The 19215-nt window shown below is 39.3% G+C and overlaps 1 protein-coding gene across 12 annotated transcripts in view; it reads right to left on the bottom strand.

Moving 5' to 3' along the window:
* TENM2 (teneurin transmembrane protein 2) overlaps positions 1–19215 on the bottom strand; it is a 763074-nt gene that overhangs the window by 26313 nt on the left and 717546 nt on the right. For 10 of the 12 annotated variants that reach the window (XM_076350345.1, XM_076350344.1, XM_076350348.1 and 7 more), the window contains 7 exons: positions 16980–17190; positions 12280–12399; positions 10504–10765; positions 9528–9795; positions 8207–8350; positions 6405–6654; positions 3431–3451 (listed from right to left, as the gene is read on the bottom strand). In XM_076350345.1, the coding sequence (XP_076206460.1) occupies positions 3431–3451; positions 6405–6654; positions 8207–8350; positions 9528–9795; positions 10504–10765; positions 12280–12399; positions 16980–17190 (1276 nt within the window). The remainder of the gene's footprint in view (positions 1–3430; positions 3452–6404; positions 6655–8206; positions 8351–9527; positions 9796–10503; positions 10766–12279; positions 12400–16979; positions 17191–19215) is intronic. The other 2 variants (XM_076350347.1, XM_076350350.1) reach the window with 1 other exon arrangement.

Genomic DNA, 19215 nt, shown 5'->3' with positions numbered 1-19215 from the left:
TCTCTTCTGAAATATATGGTTTTTGACAGCTTGTCACATTTTGGAGCTACTTTAGCAAATCATCTGCAAATTGAGAAATGTCAATCTTTGCCATATATATACATTCACACACACAGAACTGCAGTGCAGAAATATTTTCAAAATCTTGCCTGGCTAGTTTAACTCAATTTAGTTGGATTTTAAGCATGATGTGAATTTTCCAGCCTTTGGAGCCTATGAGTGAGCGTAAATAAGGTCAATGGTGGTTTCAAAGCATAGAAGACAAATGAAGACAGGAAGAAAAAAAATGAAGGTCACTTACCAGTAACCAGAGATATTTGCCTCCCAATATCCACACTCCTAGTTTCATGTGGCAAAAGTGCCCATCTCCAAGAGTGAGGATACACAGAGGTAAGTTATGATGGACATAAGCCATTTCTTGATCAGACTCGCTGAAACTATAGTAAGGCCACTTTCGGCAGATGGATTATCAGCAGCACAAAGACAACTGCGTTCGTGCGGTCATGACCAGATTTGGAGGAATGAGGAGGCCCAAAAATATCACTTTCTACAGTTATCTTCCTCTATGCCAGTCTTTGACGTGTCATGATTTTAGGTCAATAACAGTTTGTTCTAAAACTGTAGAAAGTAGGAAGGAGATTGGTTTGATGAAAATTCAGTAGGCAGAGGTAATACCATCTGCTGAAGTCTAGGAGTGTAGAAATTAGAGATGAAAAAATACAGTAAACAAAAAATACTTGGCAGGTTTATTTCATGCATGGAGCTCAAAGTACTTTAAAAAGATGGGTATTATACCCATTTTACAGAGGAGGAAACTGAGGCACAGAGAAGTTAAGTGGTATAGACAAAGTTATGCAGGGAGACTAGTGACATGCTTGAGATTAGAGCACAATCTCTTTATTCCCCAAGTTCCTCTCCTTATCTTCAGCAGCAGACTGCACCTCTTCACTAGACCCTTATCACATTCCTTCTCATCCCTCCAAAACAAAGCTCCATCTCCTTTGCCACATATAAAATTATTTCTTTCCATTTACAAGATTTCTCCAGTCTCTCGAGTATCTGAGCCATACAAACACCTGCACATTTGTCACTGTTTTGAAATTCTGCTCTATTCTTCCACCATGCTTTTCCCGTAACACTGAAGAACAAACTTTGCTGTGACGCTAGTGTTGTGCCGTACTTCACAACTACACCCAAACGTAGCTCAAGGCTTTGCAACAGCAGCAGACGAGCCAACAACTGAGTGCTACTGCTGCAGGCTCGCTGCTGCCGCCTCCCTGCTGGGCTCCGGCCCAGAGTGCCTTTTGTCTGGCCCTTCTAAAACATGTGGCACCCCCGCCTTGGCTGAACGGGGAGACCTGAGGCAGGTACAAACTGGAGCCGGGCACAGACATAGCTACTTGCTGCCGGAGGCGGGGGCCTTGCTTGGTCTCAGGGATGGGAGCTGCTCACAGCAGTGCCTGGGGGAGCTGCTCTGCTGCCTGACATGGAGCAGCAGCCGCTCAGCGAGACTGGAAGGGTCTCTCTTCTTTTCGGACATGATTTGCAGCCTGTGCCTGCCTTCCTGAGTGAGCACACTGCTGCTTCCCTTCTGCCCACAGCTAGCCTTGGGTATGTCCCACTGTTACCAGGATGGGATAAGGTATGAGTCAGGGTAAAGAGCAATGGCAGAACATGGGCTTATTTCCCTCTCCTCTCCTGCAGCCATTGGTGTGTCCATGGGGCTCACCCTGCCTTTCCCCTCTGGAATCTCCCTCAGGGCAGTTTTACCAGGCAGTCAGTCATGAGCTTTTGTTCCAGATCAGGGAGCAACTCGCTGGAGCTGCAGACCTGCTGTACACCCCTTTGCTCTTTCCCGAGCTTGGTAAGGGAACAGATAATGGAAGACTCCACATAAAATATTTGAGGGATTTTGGCAGAAAATGACGGGTGGAAGGCGACATGCACTCACCATGTCCCCAAAGAAATTACGAGATTATTACCTCAAACAGGGATGCATTTTATAAATGAGTAGTAAATATTTCTCAAACTGGCATCTGAGCAATTAAAGACCTCTGCCTCTCTTTTCTCCGTGCCACTGTAATCTTTTATTCGAGGTATAGGAAGCCAAGGAAATTACCTTCTTTTAAAAGATTTTCCATAACATTCGGTACTGCTCAGAGGCCTCTGCCAGTAAGATCCCCTCCTCTAGCCCTCTCCGGCGGACACAGCTGTTACCACCACATGCAGCCTTACTCTGGTCTGTGAGGGAGCCTGGTGCCTTGACAGCAAGTACAGGCAGGATCAGCTTGTCCTCCCTGTTCTTCTCATACGTGCATCAAATTCACAACAGTGCAACAATAGCTTTTCTTTCAATTTAACCAAAAAGAGAAGCTGCCCAGAGCAAATCTCTAAGCACCTGAAAGCTAAGCTTATAGAGTCATAGAATCATTAAGGTTGGAAGAGACCTCTAAGATCATCGAGTCCAACCGTCAGCCCAACACCACCATGCCCAAAGTTGCAAATGAGGAGTTTCCAGCATCACCAGTAATCATTAGCAAATTGTGAATGAATTCGTCCAGATAAGAAAACTTAGTGGAGTTACGCTTGCTATACCAAAATATATTGTAAAGGGGAAATTATACTGTTTAGCCCTGACATCTTTTGCATCTAACCTGTATTATAGAAATGGAAAGTATGGTTTTAGAAGGGTGATGCACAGGACACTATGGAATAGTTTACAACAGCCCTTCTTGTTCTTGCCTTTGATATTCTCCAGGGTAAACATCCCCCCCCGTCCCAGGTGTGGCGTGGAAGAAGGTACAAGCGTTTCCTATGCTGCTGCCATCCAGAAGGCCTACTGCTCGGGTGAGACGATGAAAAATCTTTTCTCCTAACATCCGAAAAGGTTATGCCTCCCTCATGAATCTTACAGTGACTGCATCTAGTGGTTGCATACGACCAGCCCCACAGGCTGACTGACTGTTAAATGTATTTGATGAAAGAAAATAGAAACTAAATTATGAAAAAGGACAGAGGGTTCAGAAAATCATTAATGACTGGAAAATGAGTTTTTGACCTATTTGCAGTCATTAGTGCTTTTGTGAACATTTCTGGCATTTGTAAAACTGCTGTTGTAGTTTACCTCAACCATTTAGACCAATTATAGACAGCAGGGAGAAGTGTTTATATAGAAGTTAGCTTGGGCTTCATTATACTTGCATTCTACTAGAAATTTCTAATTGCTGTCAGAACTTATTTGGTTGCTTTTTGACTGCATTTCATAATTGCTAATGCTTATCATATTCATAACACACAATTAGCACATAAAAATGTTTCTATATATGGTACATGAAGAACATAACATTACACAAGAAGCACAACACAAAAAGCAAACACAATGAAGCAAACAAACCATATCAAATTATATGGGAAAGAGCTCGTGTCTTACCTATGTTTAAACTCTTTATTTCTTTATAGAAAGGGAACAGAAGAAAAAAGAACAAACAGTTAGCTGAAGAATAGATGGTAAAGCAAACATAGTATTTGTTTTATTTTACAAAAGGACACAGGAGAAGATATCTCTTTTCAGCACTAGCCTTAGCTTGGTTTACGGGTGAAGAGCAACTGGGAGTGATAGAGTTGCAAGATAGTTCCCTAGTAGGATACCCCTGCCCCCAACCCCCCACCCCCCATGTATTTAACAGGAAACTTTCTGGACCACTGAAAGAGTTTTCACATGGAAATATGTGTAGCTTGTGGGCTAGGAGCGAGAGAAACTGGCAGTTTTCTGAATACAGAACTGGGAAGGGGGAAGCATTGGCCTTAGGATATTGTCTGCCAGTTGGAGGCAACCTCTTTAATCAAAATAGGTTTCCAACAGGCTATTTCTAAACAAATTTCTACTACAGAGTTTATTTTCCTCTCCCCCCAGTCTCTAAAATAATTGCTTAAAGCAAGTTTGGAAGCTACTTGGTATCTATTTAAGCCCATCAAAGCAAATTCTCAGGGTAAAAGAAACCTTCTAAGTGAGCAGTAAGATACTGTACAATGGGAGATATATAGCATTAATTGATCCCTAGTTTACTGTCTAGACACAAAGTCAAAGGAAAAGTGTTCTCTACTTCCCAGAAGTAAATTAATCCATTCTCCACACCACAGTGTTTCACTGTGTTTTTGTCAATTCCATTTAGGAATATCCACTGAATGTAACAAAGAGATGCATGACTCCTGAGCTGCAGCACTCAATGCACAGCCCCAAACTTGCAATACCAACGTTAAGCGTGAAACGCAACACTCTTGAGTCGAAATTCCTATTAGCCACTCAGATCAGGCACCTTCATAAAGGACAGCGTGAAGCAAATATGCACAGTGGGATATTCTGACTTATAAAGTTACTCAAGATTTATATTGGCTTATGTAAAACCAAAACTACAGCCGTTGTGAAATCTAAATAAAGTGATGTACTTGGTTTGCAATACTTATGGACATACTATTTGCAACGTTATTCAAGCTGCTTGATACTAGCTGAAGACTCTGCTCTCATTCATACTTCAATGGCTCAAATCTTCAAACTCTTAACCCGTGTAACTCATACAGATTTTAAGATGACCACTGAATCACAATTACTGCTATAGATGAAGTTTGCTGGAATGGACCTTAATTCCCTTTAGAGGAACAGGGGGCAAAAGACATCACTGCAAATCATAAAAATCTGTGTGTCAAGTCATTTGCAGCTGTCCAACAGCACTCAAAATACAATAGCTTTATTGTTCATTGTTAATAGTTATAACAGAAGCTAAAGAAACTACACTATGGAAAACAGACTCTCATAAAAGAAAAGAGAAAGTGGACAAAAGCAGATTAAGAAGGCCATCTTCTGTTTCTTTACTGATGTCCTTTCCCATTTTCCCTCACATGTGCTGAAAAGCCCAAGTTCTGTCACGCGTAGAGAGAAAGCAAAGTACTCAGACTAATACTGTTGTAAACGTGGAGATATTTTCAAATATCAGGTGTGCTAGGAAACTTTGTCACTGGCTGGTATTAGGAAGTGAGGTGCATATAAAGGCCTTATATTAAGTATCCTAATTTGAAAATGTTCCTCTTCACCTATAAAGCTGTAGTCCTGTTTACTAGAAAGCTAAACAGAACTGAACAAATTAGAAAAAAAAAAAATCAGCGTATTCTATATAACGCAGAATTATAGTGTATATTGGTAGAAATATTTATAGCATGTCACACATCCATACCAGCTACCTTCTGTGGTTTATACTGAGCCGCTAGCAGAAAGCACTGGATGATCTATGCCTTTTTTTTTTTAAATATAGTGAGGCAGCCTGATGGTGTATGAGGTAGGTGTCAGAGAGCGATTTCAGAGTAGAATTGGCCTGAATCGGATCTCTTTTCTCTTATATAAATCAGAATTCACAACAGTGACATCAACAGAATGACATGAATGGAAGAGAGGTGTAAAATAGAGCTAGGCCTCCTATTCTCTAACAGTCCAATCATTTTGCGCTTTGTCCCACTAATTAAAAACTAGAAGTATGGTGGAAGCAGAGGAATTGGTTATTGGCCATATCATGAAAAAAAAAGGCTAATGACCTAAATTCACTCAATGTACCTTGCAGCTATGTCCAATTTACAAGAGCACTAATCCTACTGCCTTTGTGGTCTGCAGAAGTATCAGAAGACAGCCAATGCAAGCTACTTTTCCTCATTTTTCTGCAAATACTCAACAGTGCTGTAACTATAAGGTCCAGTTACGTGAGTTACGGTTTGAAGCAATAGCTCTTGCCTCTCCTAGAATAATGAAAAAAGGAGATGGAACAGAAATGGGTGAAGTGGTACACTCTGCACTCATGCCTTCCCTATCAAGTGACCAAATCTTAATGTTGGGGGGGGAGATACAATCTTAAAAAGAGTTCTGATGATGTGAAGTGACTCTGTCTGTCAACCTTACTTGCACTTGCCAACCTATAGAAATAGACTTACGAGTATGGATAAGAAGTGGGAAAGGGACTCTCAAAACCATTGATAGGAAAACCTTCCTTCTAACCTTGTAAGACTGTTATACCTTTGCTTACCACTGTGGCTCAATACCTAAGGGCAGTCAATTCTGTAGTTTTCAAACAAAACTAAATGATGTATAGTACTGAGAGGAGATCGTATCAAATGATCGCCAACAGGACAGAAGAAGGTGGTTTGTACTTTTTGTACGAGTTGGTTTGTACTCTGTAGTCCTTCTCTATTAGCCATTGCTCTGATAAGCTACAGACTTTGAACTATGCATTTCTGTGCCCCATTTCTCCACTGGAATTTAAATAGGTTGAAAGTGACAATGTTTTACAAAATTATAAAAAGTAATGGTAAAGGCTGATTTGAGCACAGGCTACGGAAATGAAGTGCTAAGATTAACACCTTACCTCAGCTCCAATATACTAGTAACATTCCTGGATGGGAAGATACGCCGAATATAGTTAAAATCTCCAACAAAGAGACTTCCGTCAATACCCACTGCCAGTGCTACAGGGGCCAAAAGCTTATTTCCTTCTGCCAGACCATTGCAGCTAGGACAGGATATGCTTCTTCGGCGCCCATTCCCCATAATGCTGGTTATCACAGCCGGCTGCTGAGTCAGAAACTGATTTTCTCCATTGCCTTTGTGCAGTATACCTAATAATAAAGAGGAGAAGAAGTGGTTATTACAATCATTCATTGCAGGGAACTTCAGGTAGTTCTCTTTTCAACAGCTGCTGTTAAGTTCTGTACACTGAAATGACTCCAGCGCTTGGTTCTTCAACGGTGCAAAAAGAGTGAAAGAGCTTTGCAGTAGTAAAAATAAAGGTGTAACGAAGATTCTCTGTTAAAAAAGACACACATACACAACCACAGACCCAAACCTAAACCCAAAGTCCTTTGGTATTCATTACGAAAGAAAACGCTGCCATACATCCCTCTGGCCTGGCACAATGGTTTAGACTGTCTTATTAACTGGGAAGTGAGAAGGCAAACAGTGGAGAGGACACGTTCCTTATTTGTGTCCCTGGATCCTCTCGCTCCAGTTTCCTATGTTACATTTTGGCTGGAATTTTGTGCCAACCTTACTGTTCTCTTTCCACCTCGCAGTCTTTCACACTTTTTTCATGGAAAATGAAAAATGAGAAATGGAGATGCCAGAGAAGAGGATAGCACAGAAAATTAAAAGATAGGAGAAAGATGAAACTCCTAGAAGGGCTGCTAAGGATCAGTGATGAAAGGCAAGAGGGAAGCTAGTGGTAAGGATCTTTATTAGGCTTCAAGAAATGCCTTTACGATAGGATTTCTTTTCAAAATATTTCTTCAAAGAGCAGACCCCTGCTCCAAGCAGGGAGTGGATTCTCTGACAGAGTGACCATTTTCAGTGTATCAAAGATTGTAGATATCTGGCCGGAAACTTTTAGCCTCATGTTCTCTTGGGAAATGCAATTGTATGATCCTAATGTAAAGTAACTGGCTCTCCACTGGTGACGACAGTGAATATCATGCACTATCCAAATGACTATCTCAATGATGTTTAATCCTCTGCACAGCACTTAAATTGTGTTCAAATAGCCCGATCTTGCTTATTCTGAACGCTACTTTAGATTTCTTGAGCAACAATACAGTTTGCAATTTGTTAATGCAGGGATCAGCAGGGAGGCTGTAGAAAACACTTTACAGGGATCAAATGAAATATATGCTAAGCATTCAGCTCCCTAAGAGTCTCTCGTAAAATATGAAGGCCAGGAACATTCAGCTTAGGATACGTAAAGACAAAGAGAAGTGAGGAAAAAACAAATAGGTGACAAAAGAAGACGACAAATGAGACTCAGTATCTCATCACAGACTTATACTCCTTTTAAACCCCATGTCAGAGGCGAGGGGAAAAAGGTCAAACAAGAGGAACCAGGAACAGGTGTGGTTAAGATCAGAAAAACAGGGAAGGAAGCCAGAAAGGCATCACAGGGGAATAAACGAACAACAGAACAGAGGATAAAGATTTGGACTTTCTTAAAGTAAAATAGCTGTTGAAATTCTACAAAAATTTACTGACAGCTGAAACACGTCCCACACCTTACTGAGGTAAAGATGAAACAAAAAGAGTGGAGAAATTGCATTTTTTAAAGTGTAACTATAATACAAATAAAAAGTGTTCACAGACAAAACTCCATATAGCACAGAAAACACACGGAATTAACTAACTCACCACTCTTGACATTAAGTACATGATGTTTATCCAAAGACCATCCTCCTAAATTTGAAGGATCAAGTTCAAATCCTTGCAGCAGTGCTGTCCTCTTCTCCCATAAAATGAGACTGGGGCAAGTCTCATACTCATAACCCACAGAAACTGAAATAAAATAAAATAAAATCTAATATACTTGCTGAACAAACACTGAATTAAATGCCCAGAGCACATTCAAATCATTTAGCATTCCAGTTCCCCAGCCCCCTCAAGAAGATGGAGTGTTTATATTCCTCTCTCTTATTCTACAATATTAAATTCAGATCTTTGACTAGACACAAATTTGAAACTTCATTCACATGTACTCTGCAGGGATCTGACCACTTCTCTTTGAAGAGTTGGCATTGGGAAGTGACTGGTTTGGTGAGAGTGAGAAATACAATTTTTAAAATATAATAAAATTATTCTATCAGATAACAGGACGAGATCAAACTTTTAATTTCCCAGACGTTCAAAGCATTTATTTAGTGTGTTCATTTTACATACCATGTACCAAGGAGTAGTGAAAACTTTGTGTGCTTTTAAGCGCACACACACACTGTGAGGATTACTCAGAAAAGCAATACCTTATGCAATAATGTAAGAAAGAAAAGCTATCACAAAGAAGATTTTAGAAAATATAGAAAAGAAATAAGATTTTAAAAGTAAGTTTTTCTGAAATAAGATTTTAAAAGTAAGTTTTTCTTTCCACACTGGCACAGCTCTGATGCCCATTTTTAGCACCGTTGTATCAAAATTGTTCTGATATTCAAATGAAAACTTAAAAATATTATGATGATCGCTCTTTTTCCCCGCCCCCTAGAACCAAGCGAACTAAAACCTGCTGTAGAACTACAAGACTGAACAGCATTAGAAAAACACCATTTTCATGTCAAATGTATTATACGACAAGAGGCTATAAGTAACAGCATGCATGAAAATCCAAATGCACTGAAGAATGCCAGCCAGTCCAGCATGAGGTTCATTTGTTAGCTGAAAGAAAATAAAAACATAGTGGTGGACTAGGTTTCACCTAAGTTCCTGTGGCCAGTTTTTCCCATTGTCTGGTCTAAACCTTCTAAGTCAGCTACCAACGGGGAAGCACAGGCATGTTGATGGAGTTTAGACCCTCTGAATGTGATCTTTAATGTGTAAGAGAAACATAATACAAAGATAAATTGTGTCAGGAAGACAAGAACTGTTTAGTCTGTATTTGCTTCTCCATAAGAAATCTTTGCAGTTTTCTTACCAAGAATTACAGGTGTTATTTGGAAAGTTTTGGAGCTTGTATATGCTGACTTACCTACAGCATCTGACAACCCATAAACCTTCTGACCATACGCATCTGTTTTGTCCCAGATAAATGTATATGCCAAGTTGGGAGATGCCTGAAATGATTTTTGAAACAGATGCCCTTCTACCGCTACCATCAAATGAACTTTGATTAGATTCAGCGGCACAAGTGACTGAGTCATGGCGATCTTAAGTAAGGATTTGTATCCAGCAGTACGGGAACTCAGGTAGCTGAGCTTTATACTAGAGCCAGGGATCTCGATTTCTTCATGAAGAACCTGAACAGGAAAAAGATCAAACATTTTACATTAGTGCTTTGTTATTTTTTTTTAGAATAATATCACCTTGCATATTCTTATGAACTTATGACTTTCTCCTACTGGGAATGGTTATCCTCAAATCAGTGCAACGATGCAGTTCAGGTGACATTTCTGAACAATTATTTGTCATCTGTGTACAGACGACACTGCTGGCAAAAGTGCAAATAAGTACAAGTAGTTTTACTGCAAGTTATATGCAAGGGGAACATAAGAAATACAGTCACAGGAACCCGCAACTTCCACTAGCAGTTAGTATAAAGTAAAGACTAACTGAATAAAGTAGTGAAGCAATAGTACCAGCAGTTTTCCTTTGTCCTACACAACATACAAGAAAACAGCCTGTGGTTAGCAGTACACACCAAGCCTTTGCAAAATTCTCTTGAAACACCTAAGCTGCCAACGGAAATACAGAGATATACCTGATATATTGTATGATAATGAGAAGGTGCACGGTAGTCAAAGATAAATGTGTCTGGGTGACATAAACCTAGGCTATCTCCTGCAGACCTCATTAGAAAACCTGGTATCTGTCAGAATGAATGCAGCTCTACAGAGGCATCGCTACAGCAATTCCAGGGGACAAACGGTGACTCTGTGTAAGTGCTCAGGTCAGCACTAGCTTCCGACCACTGATTTCTATATCCTTTTCACTCACACTGTTCTTACCTGGGTTTCTGGTACAATGGGATTCCGGCCAGGAGCATCACTGAAGAAAGTTGAAAGTGGTGATGAAATGATGACTGGATCAGGACGGACAAAACCACTTAGATCACAGCTGGGAATGGAGTTCTCCTCTGTCTTCATCACAAGCGTGTCCATGGCGTAGAAGCTATTCCACGGCAACCATACCGTCCTTTCCTGACTCATAAATGGGGCCCGTTCAAAGTGCAAGGTTAGGGATGCTCCGCCATTTGCAACCAAGTCAAATCTAGAAAAACGTGGGCTTTAGAAGTGACGAGACTGAATAATTCCAGTAATAGCATTCCTGGCTAATGAAATAGGTATATAGGTATACCTATAGCAATAGGTCTATTTTAAGTGTCATGCTTCAAATGATCAGTAATGGGATGTGAACCTTGGCAACTAAACAACTGAAATCCATCCAAGACAAGCAATGATTTGAAGTCACCCGGACAAACCTTCTTCCTATATATTACAAAATCTGCATTAAATAATTAAAAAATACCCAACAAACAAATCATCACTTTTATTATTACAAGTCACCCTTATATATAAAACCAGCACAGAAGCCAAGTTCATACTGAGCTGGACACTGAATTATCCCTTTCCTAAAGGGTGCTGTCCATCAAGCGCAGAATGGGACACATGACAGTAAGAGAATAGTCATGAAAAGTTTTGCTGTTTGTGTTCTACAAATAAGATAAGAATTCCCGACCCCAGGACAATTGATCTGTCATTTTGCAGAGAGATTAGGTATTTACTCCCAACCCCCTACATAATCTTAGCAATAACGTGGAGCTGCACTGGCATTTTGAAATCTGGCCTAAATGAGTAGAAGACCTCCAGGTTGTTCTGACAACAGAAGTAGGTATCAGTTGTTTCATGTAAATGCCGGCAACGTAACTAATTACTCAATGATTTCAATAATCTATTCAGATCTAAATACAGTTCAGCTCACCATTTACTGCAGTATTAAACCACTGAAATCAACAACATTATACTTTTATTATAGCAGAATAATATTCTGGGAAATGTGGAAATGAAATACTCCCTGTAGTTCAGTTGACTCATATTAATTATTTCAATGCAATTGTTTGCATGCAAGATCAAGATAAAATGGCAAATGTTTACAGTGCATGTGTCACAGATGCACTCTTTATTTACCACAGCCAATAAACTGGATAAACCATGACACATTGATTTTTGTTTATCTGAATTTGTGTGCATTTCAAATCAGCTGATACAAGGGGGAAAAAGCGCTTTTTTGCACAGCAGGAAATTGTCTAAATATATTCAATTAGAATCTTTTGATTACATTCTACCCTGAAGAAACTCAGAAGATAGTGGATCTTCAAAAGGAAAGAGAGGCAGAAAGGAACTTTTAACAAAATATACTATTCTATAATGATACTACTTTTTTTTTTCTGGCAGCGTTAGCCTGCCTTGCATTTTAAAATAAAATATTTCTGGTCTCGGCTGGATATTACTGTAGTCCACAAATGTTTTCATAGATACAGAGCAATTTATTTGAAAGGAGTCTGCCTGCTAACACATTATTATCAGAAGTCAGCCTTTTCATATTTACTTGCAGTTAGTATTCAAAATGCCATGTGAAAAATTACTTTTGTGTTTACTTAATAGCTCTTTGCCCTGGGAGGAATGCCATGCATGGTACCACATGGTTCCATTAGATCACACCATCTGTTAATCAGCAAAGATACTACATACAAAATAGGTACTCAATGAAGCAAGCAAACTCACGTCCCATCCTGACGAGTGATGGTATAGCCGTACTTTGGATACTTGACAAATGACACATTGACCCCAACTAGAGGAGTTCCATCTGTAGTCACCACTTGGCCTCTTATAAGAGACACAAGACTGAAAAAGAAAGATAATTAAAGGTATTAAAGTTAGTTACAAAAGCAAAGTTACGTTGTTTATAAACTGAGTAGTGGCACACTTGTGCTTCATTTCCTTACTCTAAATCCAATTTACTCCAAAGATTTTTAGAATACTGAAGATACCACGATATTGCCCAGCTCCCTCTACATACTTAAATCAAGAAACTGCTTATCTATGCAGCGAGGTCTGTGTATACAGAATGGGAGTTAGTGCCTTCCTTGTCTAACGAGGCTTTGTCTCATTGTCTAATGAGGCTTTGCAGAGTAGAAAGCTACCTCACATTCAGCCAAGCCAGAACCGTGACCCTGAAGTCTCACTGAAACGATGATTGGGCGCTTCTCAAAAACCTCCCTGGGTACAATAGCGTGTCTGTGGATGCCTGATACACTTGAAAAATATGGTGTAATGCCATACCTCTTTTTTATACAACCAATTTTCCAAATTAAGGTTCACGTTCTTTCATCTTCGGGAGTGACTGATGTTTGTACACTGCGTTTGGTCCTGATTTGTAACCCTTGCTTTTCACTTTGTCAACAGGAGAAAGGATTTGGTTTTAAGACCAGCTATACGCACAGGCAAAATAAAGAGTTTTCTTCACCAACAGGTTAAGCAACTTTGCTTAACCTAAAGGAGACGAAGACGGGTTATTCCCGTAAGAGGCACAGTCAGTCTTTTGCTCTTTTGAGAGTGCTTTGCTGCTGCTAAGTGCACAGCCGGCAGAAATTGCTGCTGCCCGCCTGGCTGCATTCTCAGCCTCCTGAGCACTGGAGGTAGCAAGCCCCACTTCTCCCTGCCCTGCTGCTCTCCGGCACGGCCAGTCTGTTCCTGCCCCTCTCCGCTCCTCTCCGCTCCTCTCCTCTCCTCTCCTCTCGCAGCTGGAGAGGAGTCTCCATCCCCTGGCTCCTTTCCCTTCCACCTTCCCTGTACCCTGACAGAAGCAGATTGGTGAGTGGGGGAAGCTGCATGGTACAGGGGAGATGGAAAAGGAGAAGCTCCTTGCAGATGGTTTCCATTTCTACATTGGAAATGTGAAAAAGGAGAAGGCGATCCTGGGAAACAGGGAGAAAGTTAAATCCTGCTGCAACCCATAATCTCAGGGACCTCAAAACTGTGTTTTGCCGCAGCCCTAGGTGAAAAGATTTCTATTTCAGCACTGTGTGCTTCCAGCATGATCCACCAACTCTCAGCTGTAGCTATAGGGAGAGCCAGAAAAGGAAAAGCCCCGTTTCTGAACTGGCTCTGCGCTGGCAGGGCCAGACCTGCCCCTGAAGCCTAGGAGGCTTCAGGCACACCAACAGGCACAGCATCCCGACACCACAGACTCCTGGGCCCGGTCCCAGCTGCAGGGCAAGGGGATTAAAGTGAGCTGTGTTTTGCCGAAAACTGGCAAAATGCAGCTGAATTCTGGGCCGGCTGTAACGCTCGCATTATCCCCTATGCTTGCATTTCTAAAGCGATGTACCTATCAGAGAACATCTATTTTCATTAGTAATATCAGGGGTTGTTTTCAGGTCTTTTCTATTAACTCTGAAATGTTCAAGGTGCTGTGGTGTAAATTTCCGACTGTATTTTACCGGCTATTTAACAACTACTTCCTCTCATTTTTATTCCAAACAAGGTGTAGCATTTTCTTCAATATTACATAAAAAATAAACTAATTAATGAAAATGAGCCATTTCTGTTACTTTTCTCTTAGAACTTTCAACCATTTCTTGACCCTCCAGGTCAAATTTTAATTTCTGAAATCAACATTTTGTAACAGAATATGGAACATGGAATTTAATAGAAATTGATACCTGTTGAGAACATCTACTTGGGAATATGTTGGACCAAGATAATTGTCTTGGCATTTTTCATTTTGCTTGAATTATTTAGTTACAAACACACAGAAGCAGTTTTAGGAAGACAGTCACTCAAGCTTCTATAGGGGAACAGCGCAGAAAGCAGATTTAGAAAGAAATCATCATATGGCAGAAGAGAACTAATAATGTTCAGGACTTAATTTTTTCTACCTTCAATTTTATTATTTCAGGAAATAATTTGAATAAGAAATCTTCCTTTTTATTTCTAAAATGCCAAAATATGGAACACAATGGACATTAAAATTCGTAGCTAAAATCTGGATTTTCAAGAAGTGATATGTTGACTAATAGTCACACATAGGACAACCTTTTTTTTTGGTAATCTTTTAGAAGTGTAACTGACCAACTAAGTTGGCACATTAAATCCTTTTTTTTTAACACGGAAATTAAATGTGTAAAAACACATAGCGCTTTTTTTTTCCTGAAAACTTCATTTCATCTTGTTTCTGCACAGAAACGATCAGCGAGATCTAAATAATTTTGCAATCAATACATTTTGTTATTTAGTGCTTTAGCAGTGTAGGAAATAACTTCTTTTTCTTATACTAGTACCGGAAAAAAATCATAACCACTATTTTGTCCCACTTTTTCATCTCTTTCCATGGAATGAGAGGTTGAGCTAAGAAAAGGGAGAGGCCATTATCTTTTATGGCAGCAACGTCTTAAGACTATGGCAGCTTCAGTATAGATGAAACTTGGAGTCTAACCCTGAGGCACTTTTTTAAAGTCAAAAATCTTAGTTTTAAAACTTTCAATTTGCCATTATACATTAGATTTGCCTAAAATTGGTACCAAAAATAACAGCTGAGCTGTAGAATTCTCAAAAGCACCTTCACAACTTAGAGGCTAAGGCCAATTTAAAAATGTCATTAATACGCCATTTGCAAAAAAATGTTAAAATACACGACGTACTTCAGATGAATAAAACAGCACTAAGACTCCTGCCACCAGGAACCCTAGAAAACATATTTAAAAAAAAAAAAAACCAACTAAAATTCCAAATGAGTTTTTTTCAAAGGAGCCTCAGGATTGAAGTGCCCAGCTCGTGCTTAGTCTAGACATCTAATTCTTAGACTGGTTTGAAGACTCCAACCCATATCCATACATAAACAGCTTGATTATTTCTAATATAATTTCTAATATTTCTTGGATGGCACAAGAATGTCTGCATACGACTATACTCATCTAGAAATTTGGAATGATAATCACCTGCTTTTGTAAAATACTTCAAGTTCTAGGAATAAAGTGTTGGATCATGTTAATAACACAACTAAACATTATCAGATGACAGTGAAATACAGATACAGGGAATACATTCATTTTCACTCTGGGTGGCTTAATGAGGCACCAGCTCAAGCACTGGTTAGCACACAATATGTAACAGGAAACTGCCTGCTCCTCTTCACTCAAGGAGATTTTGCTGACCGTAACATATACAGAGCAGCATGTACCAACAAGCCTGCGGACTCTCTGCTTTTTATGCCGTAAAATTTTGGACAAATTATTCAGCCTCATGAATTAGTAAGCTTCTCTCTTGTCTTGTTTTCCTTTTCGTGCAACATTGCAGAAAATTGCAAGAATTCCCCCATTTTATTTTTACAGAGCTGATGAGGGAAAAAAAAAATCACAGCAAATTCAGATGAAAACAGAACAATTTTCCACCATTATTCCAAGCAACTCCATGTGTGTACGCATACAGTATTTTATAGGATAGAATAAACTCTCTATTATATAGAGTAGGATCCAACAGGGCTTTTCTGATAGAATATGGAAATCATTGTGCTATTTGAGCATCACAGGGATGAATACAATGGGGACCTGCCTGGTGTATCCAGAAACATTATGATCCTCATTTCACAGACAAATATTTAGTGACTTGCTCTACATCATCCAGTAAGCCTATAATGAAATCCTGACTGAAAAAACAGTTTCCTGTAATGAAGTCCAATCTTTTGGGCGTTATCTCAAATGAAGTTCTTTTTTCAGTTTTAATCTTGGCAATATGAATGTAATTAACATATTCATCAATTTCTTAGCATCTTTCCATGGAGACATATTTAAATAATATTGATAAATGGGAACACCACTCTTCTTGTAAGCATACAATGGCATCAAATATCAATTAATGATGTGCTGGCTTTTAGATTCATTATAAATATATAATTAATAATCATAGGAAGAACAGATGTAGAAAAAGAAAACCAAGAAGAAAACGAAAACCTGGTCAGATGTATTGATGACGCAAGTAAAACAGTTTTATATAAGGAATAAATAATAAAACCCCCTAAGTTAACGTATCTTTAAAATAATTTGAAATGTTATTCCATTATTGCAACTTGTGTTAACGGCACTAAATAAAACGCAATCTCTTTCTAACTGGAAACTAGTTTGCATTTTCTTTTGTTCTAGACTGCAGTCTTCGTAAAATATAAACCTCAGAAGCTCCTACTCAGCGGAACGAACCTTCTTCTAGGTGTTGCCAATATGTTAAAATGCTAATAGAACTCAGTGTTATAAAATAAAGGCCACATCAAAAATTGCAACAGAGTGCCCTCAGTGGGAATGATGCCTGAGATGCAAACACATGAAGCACCTGAAACCAGCATCTCATGTTAAAACATGAATAAAATATCTGGAGAAATTCTCCCATACAATGCAACTGCACAGATACAGTGTCATATTTATAGCTGCTACCTGCTGTTGAAAGGATTTTCTCCTGGGATGATATGAGTGCTGTCTTTCCCCACTAAGAGCTTGATTCGATCATAGAATGACTTCACAGCTGGTGAACCAGAATGGCTCTGTTGTATGATGTCAAGAGGATCACGTGAACCCCGGCACAACAGGCTATTTTGACAAGTAGACTGGAGGCAGCAGTCTGGGTCTAGGCAGTCAACCAAGCCATCTGAAAAGTAAGAATCATCAAGATTCAGCCGGCTGCACAGCACTATCAAGCAACAGTATCTAATGGACATCTTAAGGCACTGGGAAAAAATGTTAACGCTTACTCTTCATAACATCTCTACGCCATAAAACTGGTAATTGAACCAATAATGCAACGAGGATGAGACTTTCTCAAGTACACTGGTTAAACACCATTACTGCTACAATTAATTTGAACCGGTGTTAGATGAGAATCAATCCCAAAGAAATCTGTTAAGGGTTGGAACTAGGAAGAAGGCCTAGTGGAAGGAGTACAGGATTTTTTGTTTACATTTTTTGTTCAGTTGGTTTGTGCTTTTTTTAAAATCTTTCCAACAAAGTTTTTAGATTTCCTTGCTGGGCTATGAAAGTCTTGAGAATTGTGCTGTTTAATTTCATTTGTTCCGTTTGGGGAGATGAGGGAAGGAGATGGGGGTGACAGAGTAAGTTATCATTACCTAAGTAAAATAAAAATTACATTGTACCCATTTTGGCAATTCGTAGGGAAGTGCTGCTGGAACTCCCACCTCCCATAGATATCTGAATCAGAACTTGTTCACATGCTTGGATAAGGAAGGATCAGTCACAAAGCTGGTGGGTTCAGCCACCGTATTACATATTAGGTTGTCCATCAAGAATATTTCTTAAGAAGTATTTTTAAGAAAAATTAGAATTTAAACACCAGAAATTTAAATGGAATCCTCAATGGGGAGATCAATCTGTATACTTTGATAAATCACAACTGACTATTTTTAGCACATACAGTTAAAACTTCTAGCATCATCCTTTCCTTTGGTATCATCATTTAACTGAAATATGTTCTCTCAATGGAGTTCTACTGTAATTTAGAGATTAATAACCATTTACTTTAAAATATTATCATCTCTAATAATTTAGAAACATTTGTTCATCTACTCTGACAAGAATCAGGCATTCAATCCGCAATCTACTCAGGTTTGTAAACTTTCAGAGACTCCCCAAGACATATTAATCTGATTTTTGAATACAAATGTGGCCTGGGCACATTCTGAATATCATACACAAGAGAGAACATTCCGGTAGGTTAGTTGGCAAAAGTACCTTAGAGTAAGATCATGACTAATGTATTTTTGAGATCTTCAAATGCACAACAGACCAGCATTACCCTACACAGTGATAACTGGAAAAACAACAACAACAAAAGAAAAAGCAACCCAAACCAAAACCTACAAAAAGCTTTCTTATTTTACAATTAGCCTTGTATTTCCAACAGATTGTGTGTGCCTGAAATGACTGCTTCTGATTTAAAAACAAAATTGCCAAGGTAGGCTGACAGTGTTTCATTCGGCCCTCTAAGGAAATTTAAGTTAGACAAACTACCTTGTTGCGAGACCTATACGTTGCTTTAAGGTCAGTTGCCTATTCACATTAAGAGCTCCATTCATCTTGCAATCCTTTCCGATGTGGCGGTAGGAATTTTCTTTTTTGCTACAGTCCATTTTCCACCCACTTTATATAATCATTGTAAGGACACCGTTAGCTTCAGATTATAACTCAAGGCAGTTTTCCTATTAAGCTCTGAGAACTTTTTCTCAGCATCCTGCGTTCTTTCTCAGTTTGTGACGCCTCTGCGACTATGAACTTAAAGCTGCCCACTGTTTAGTGCGCTCAGTTCTTTTATTCAGATGACCACCAGTCAAGAGAATCCTATCAATACATTAGAAATAACAGAAGCAAAGCACAGGATATAAATTACTCCCTTTGATAAATTTACATTTACCTGTTCAAGCTGCATCATATTTTTGCTATACCTGTTATTAGAGGTGAGCATATGTTATGTCTGTAACGACCTCATCATGCAGCAGATTATGGGATGCTGTGACCGAATGCTTCTGATGACACCATGAACTTTCAATTGGCATATCAATCTCTCAGTGTCCTGTCAGTCATGCGAATCACATCTTTATGCTCACAAGCCCCCTTGGATATAGTCTGACATTGCAATCTTCAGTAAATTACCCTGTCACTG

This window comes from Aptenodytes patagonicus, chromosome 12, assembly GCF_965638725.1.
Source record: "Aptenodytes patagonicus chromosome 12, bAptPat1.pri.cur, whole genome shotgun sequence".
In the NCBI taxonomy this organism is placed as follows: domain Eukaryota; kingdom Metazoa; phylum Chordata; class Aves; order Sphenisciformes; family Spheniscidae; genus Aptenodytes; species Aptenodytes patagonicus.
The sequence above is the reverse complement of the archived record's forward strand: the minus strand, read 5'-3'. Positions and strand labels throughout refer to the sequence as shown.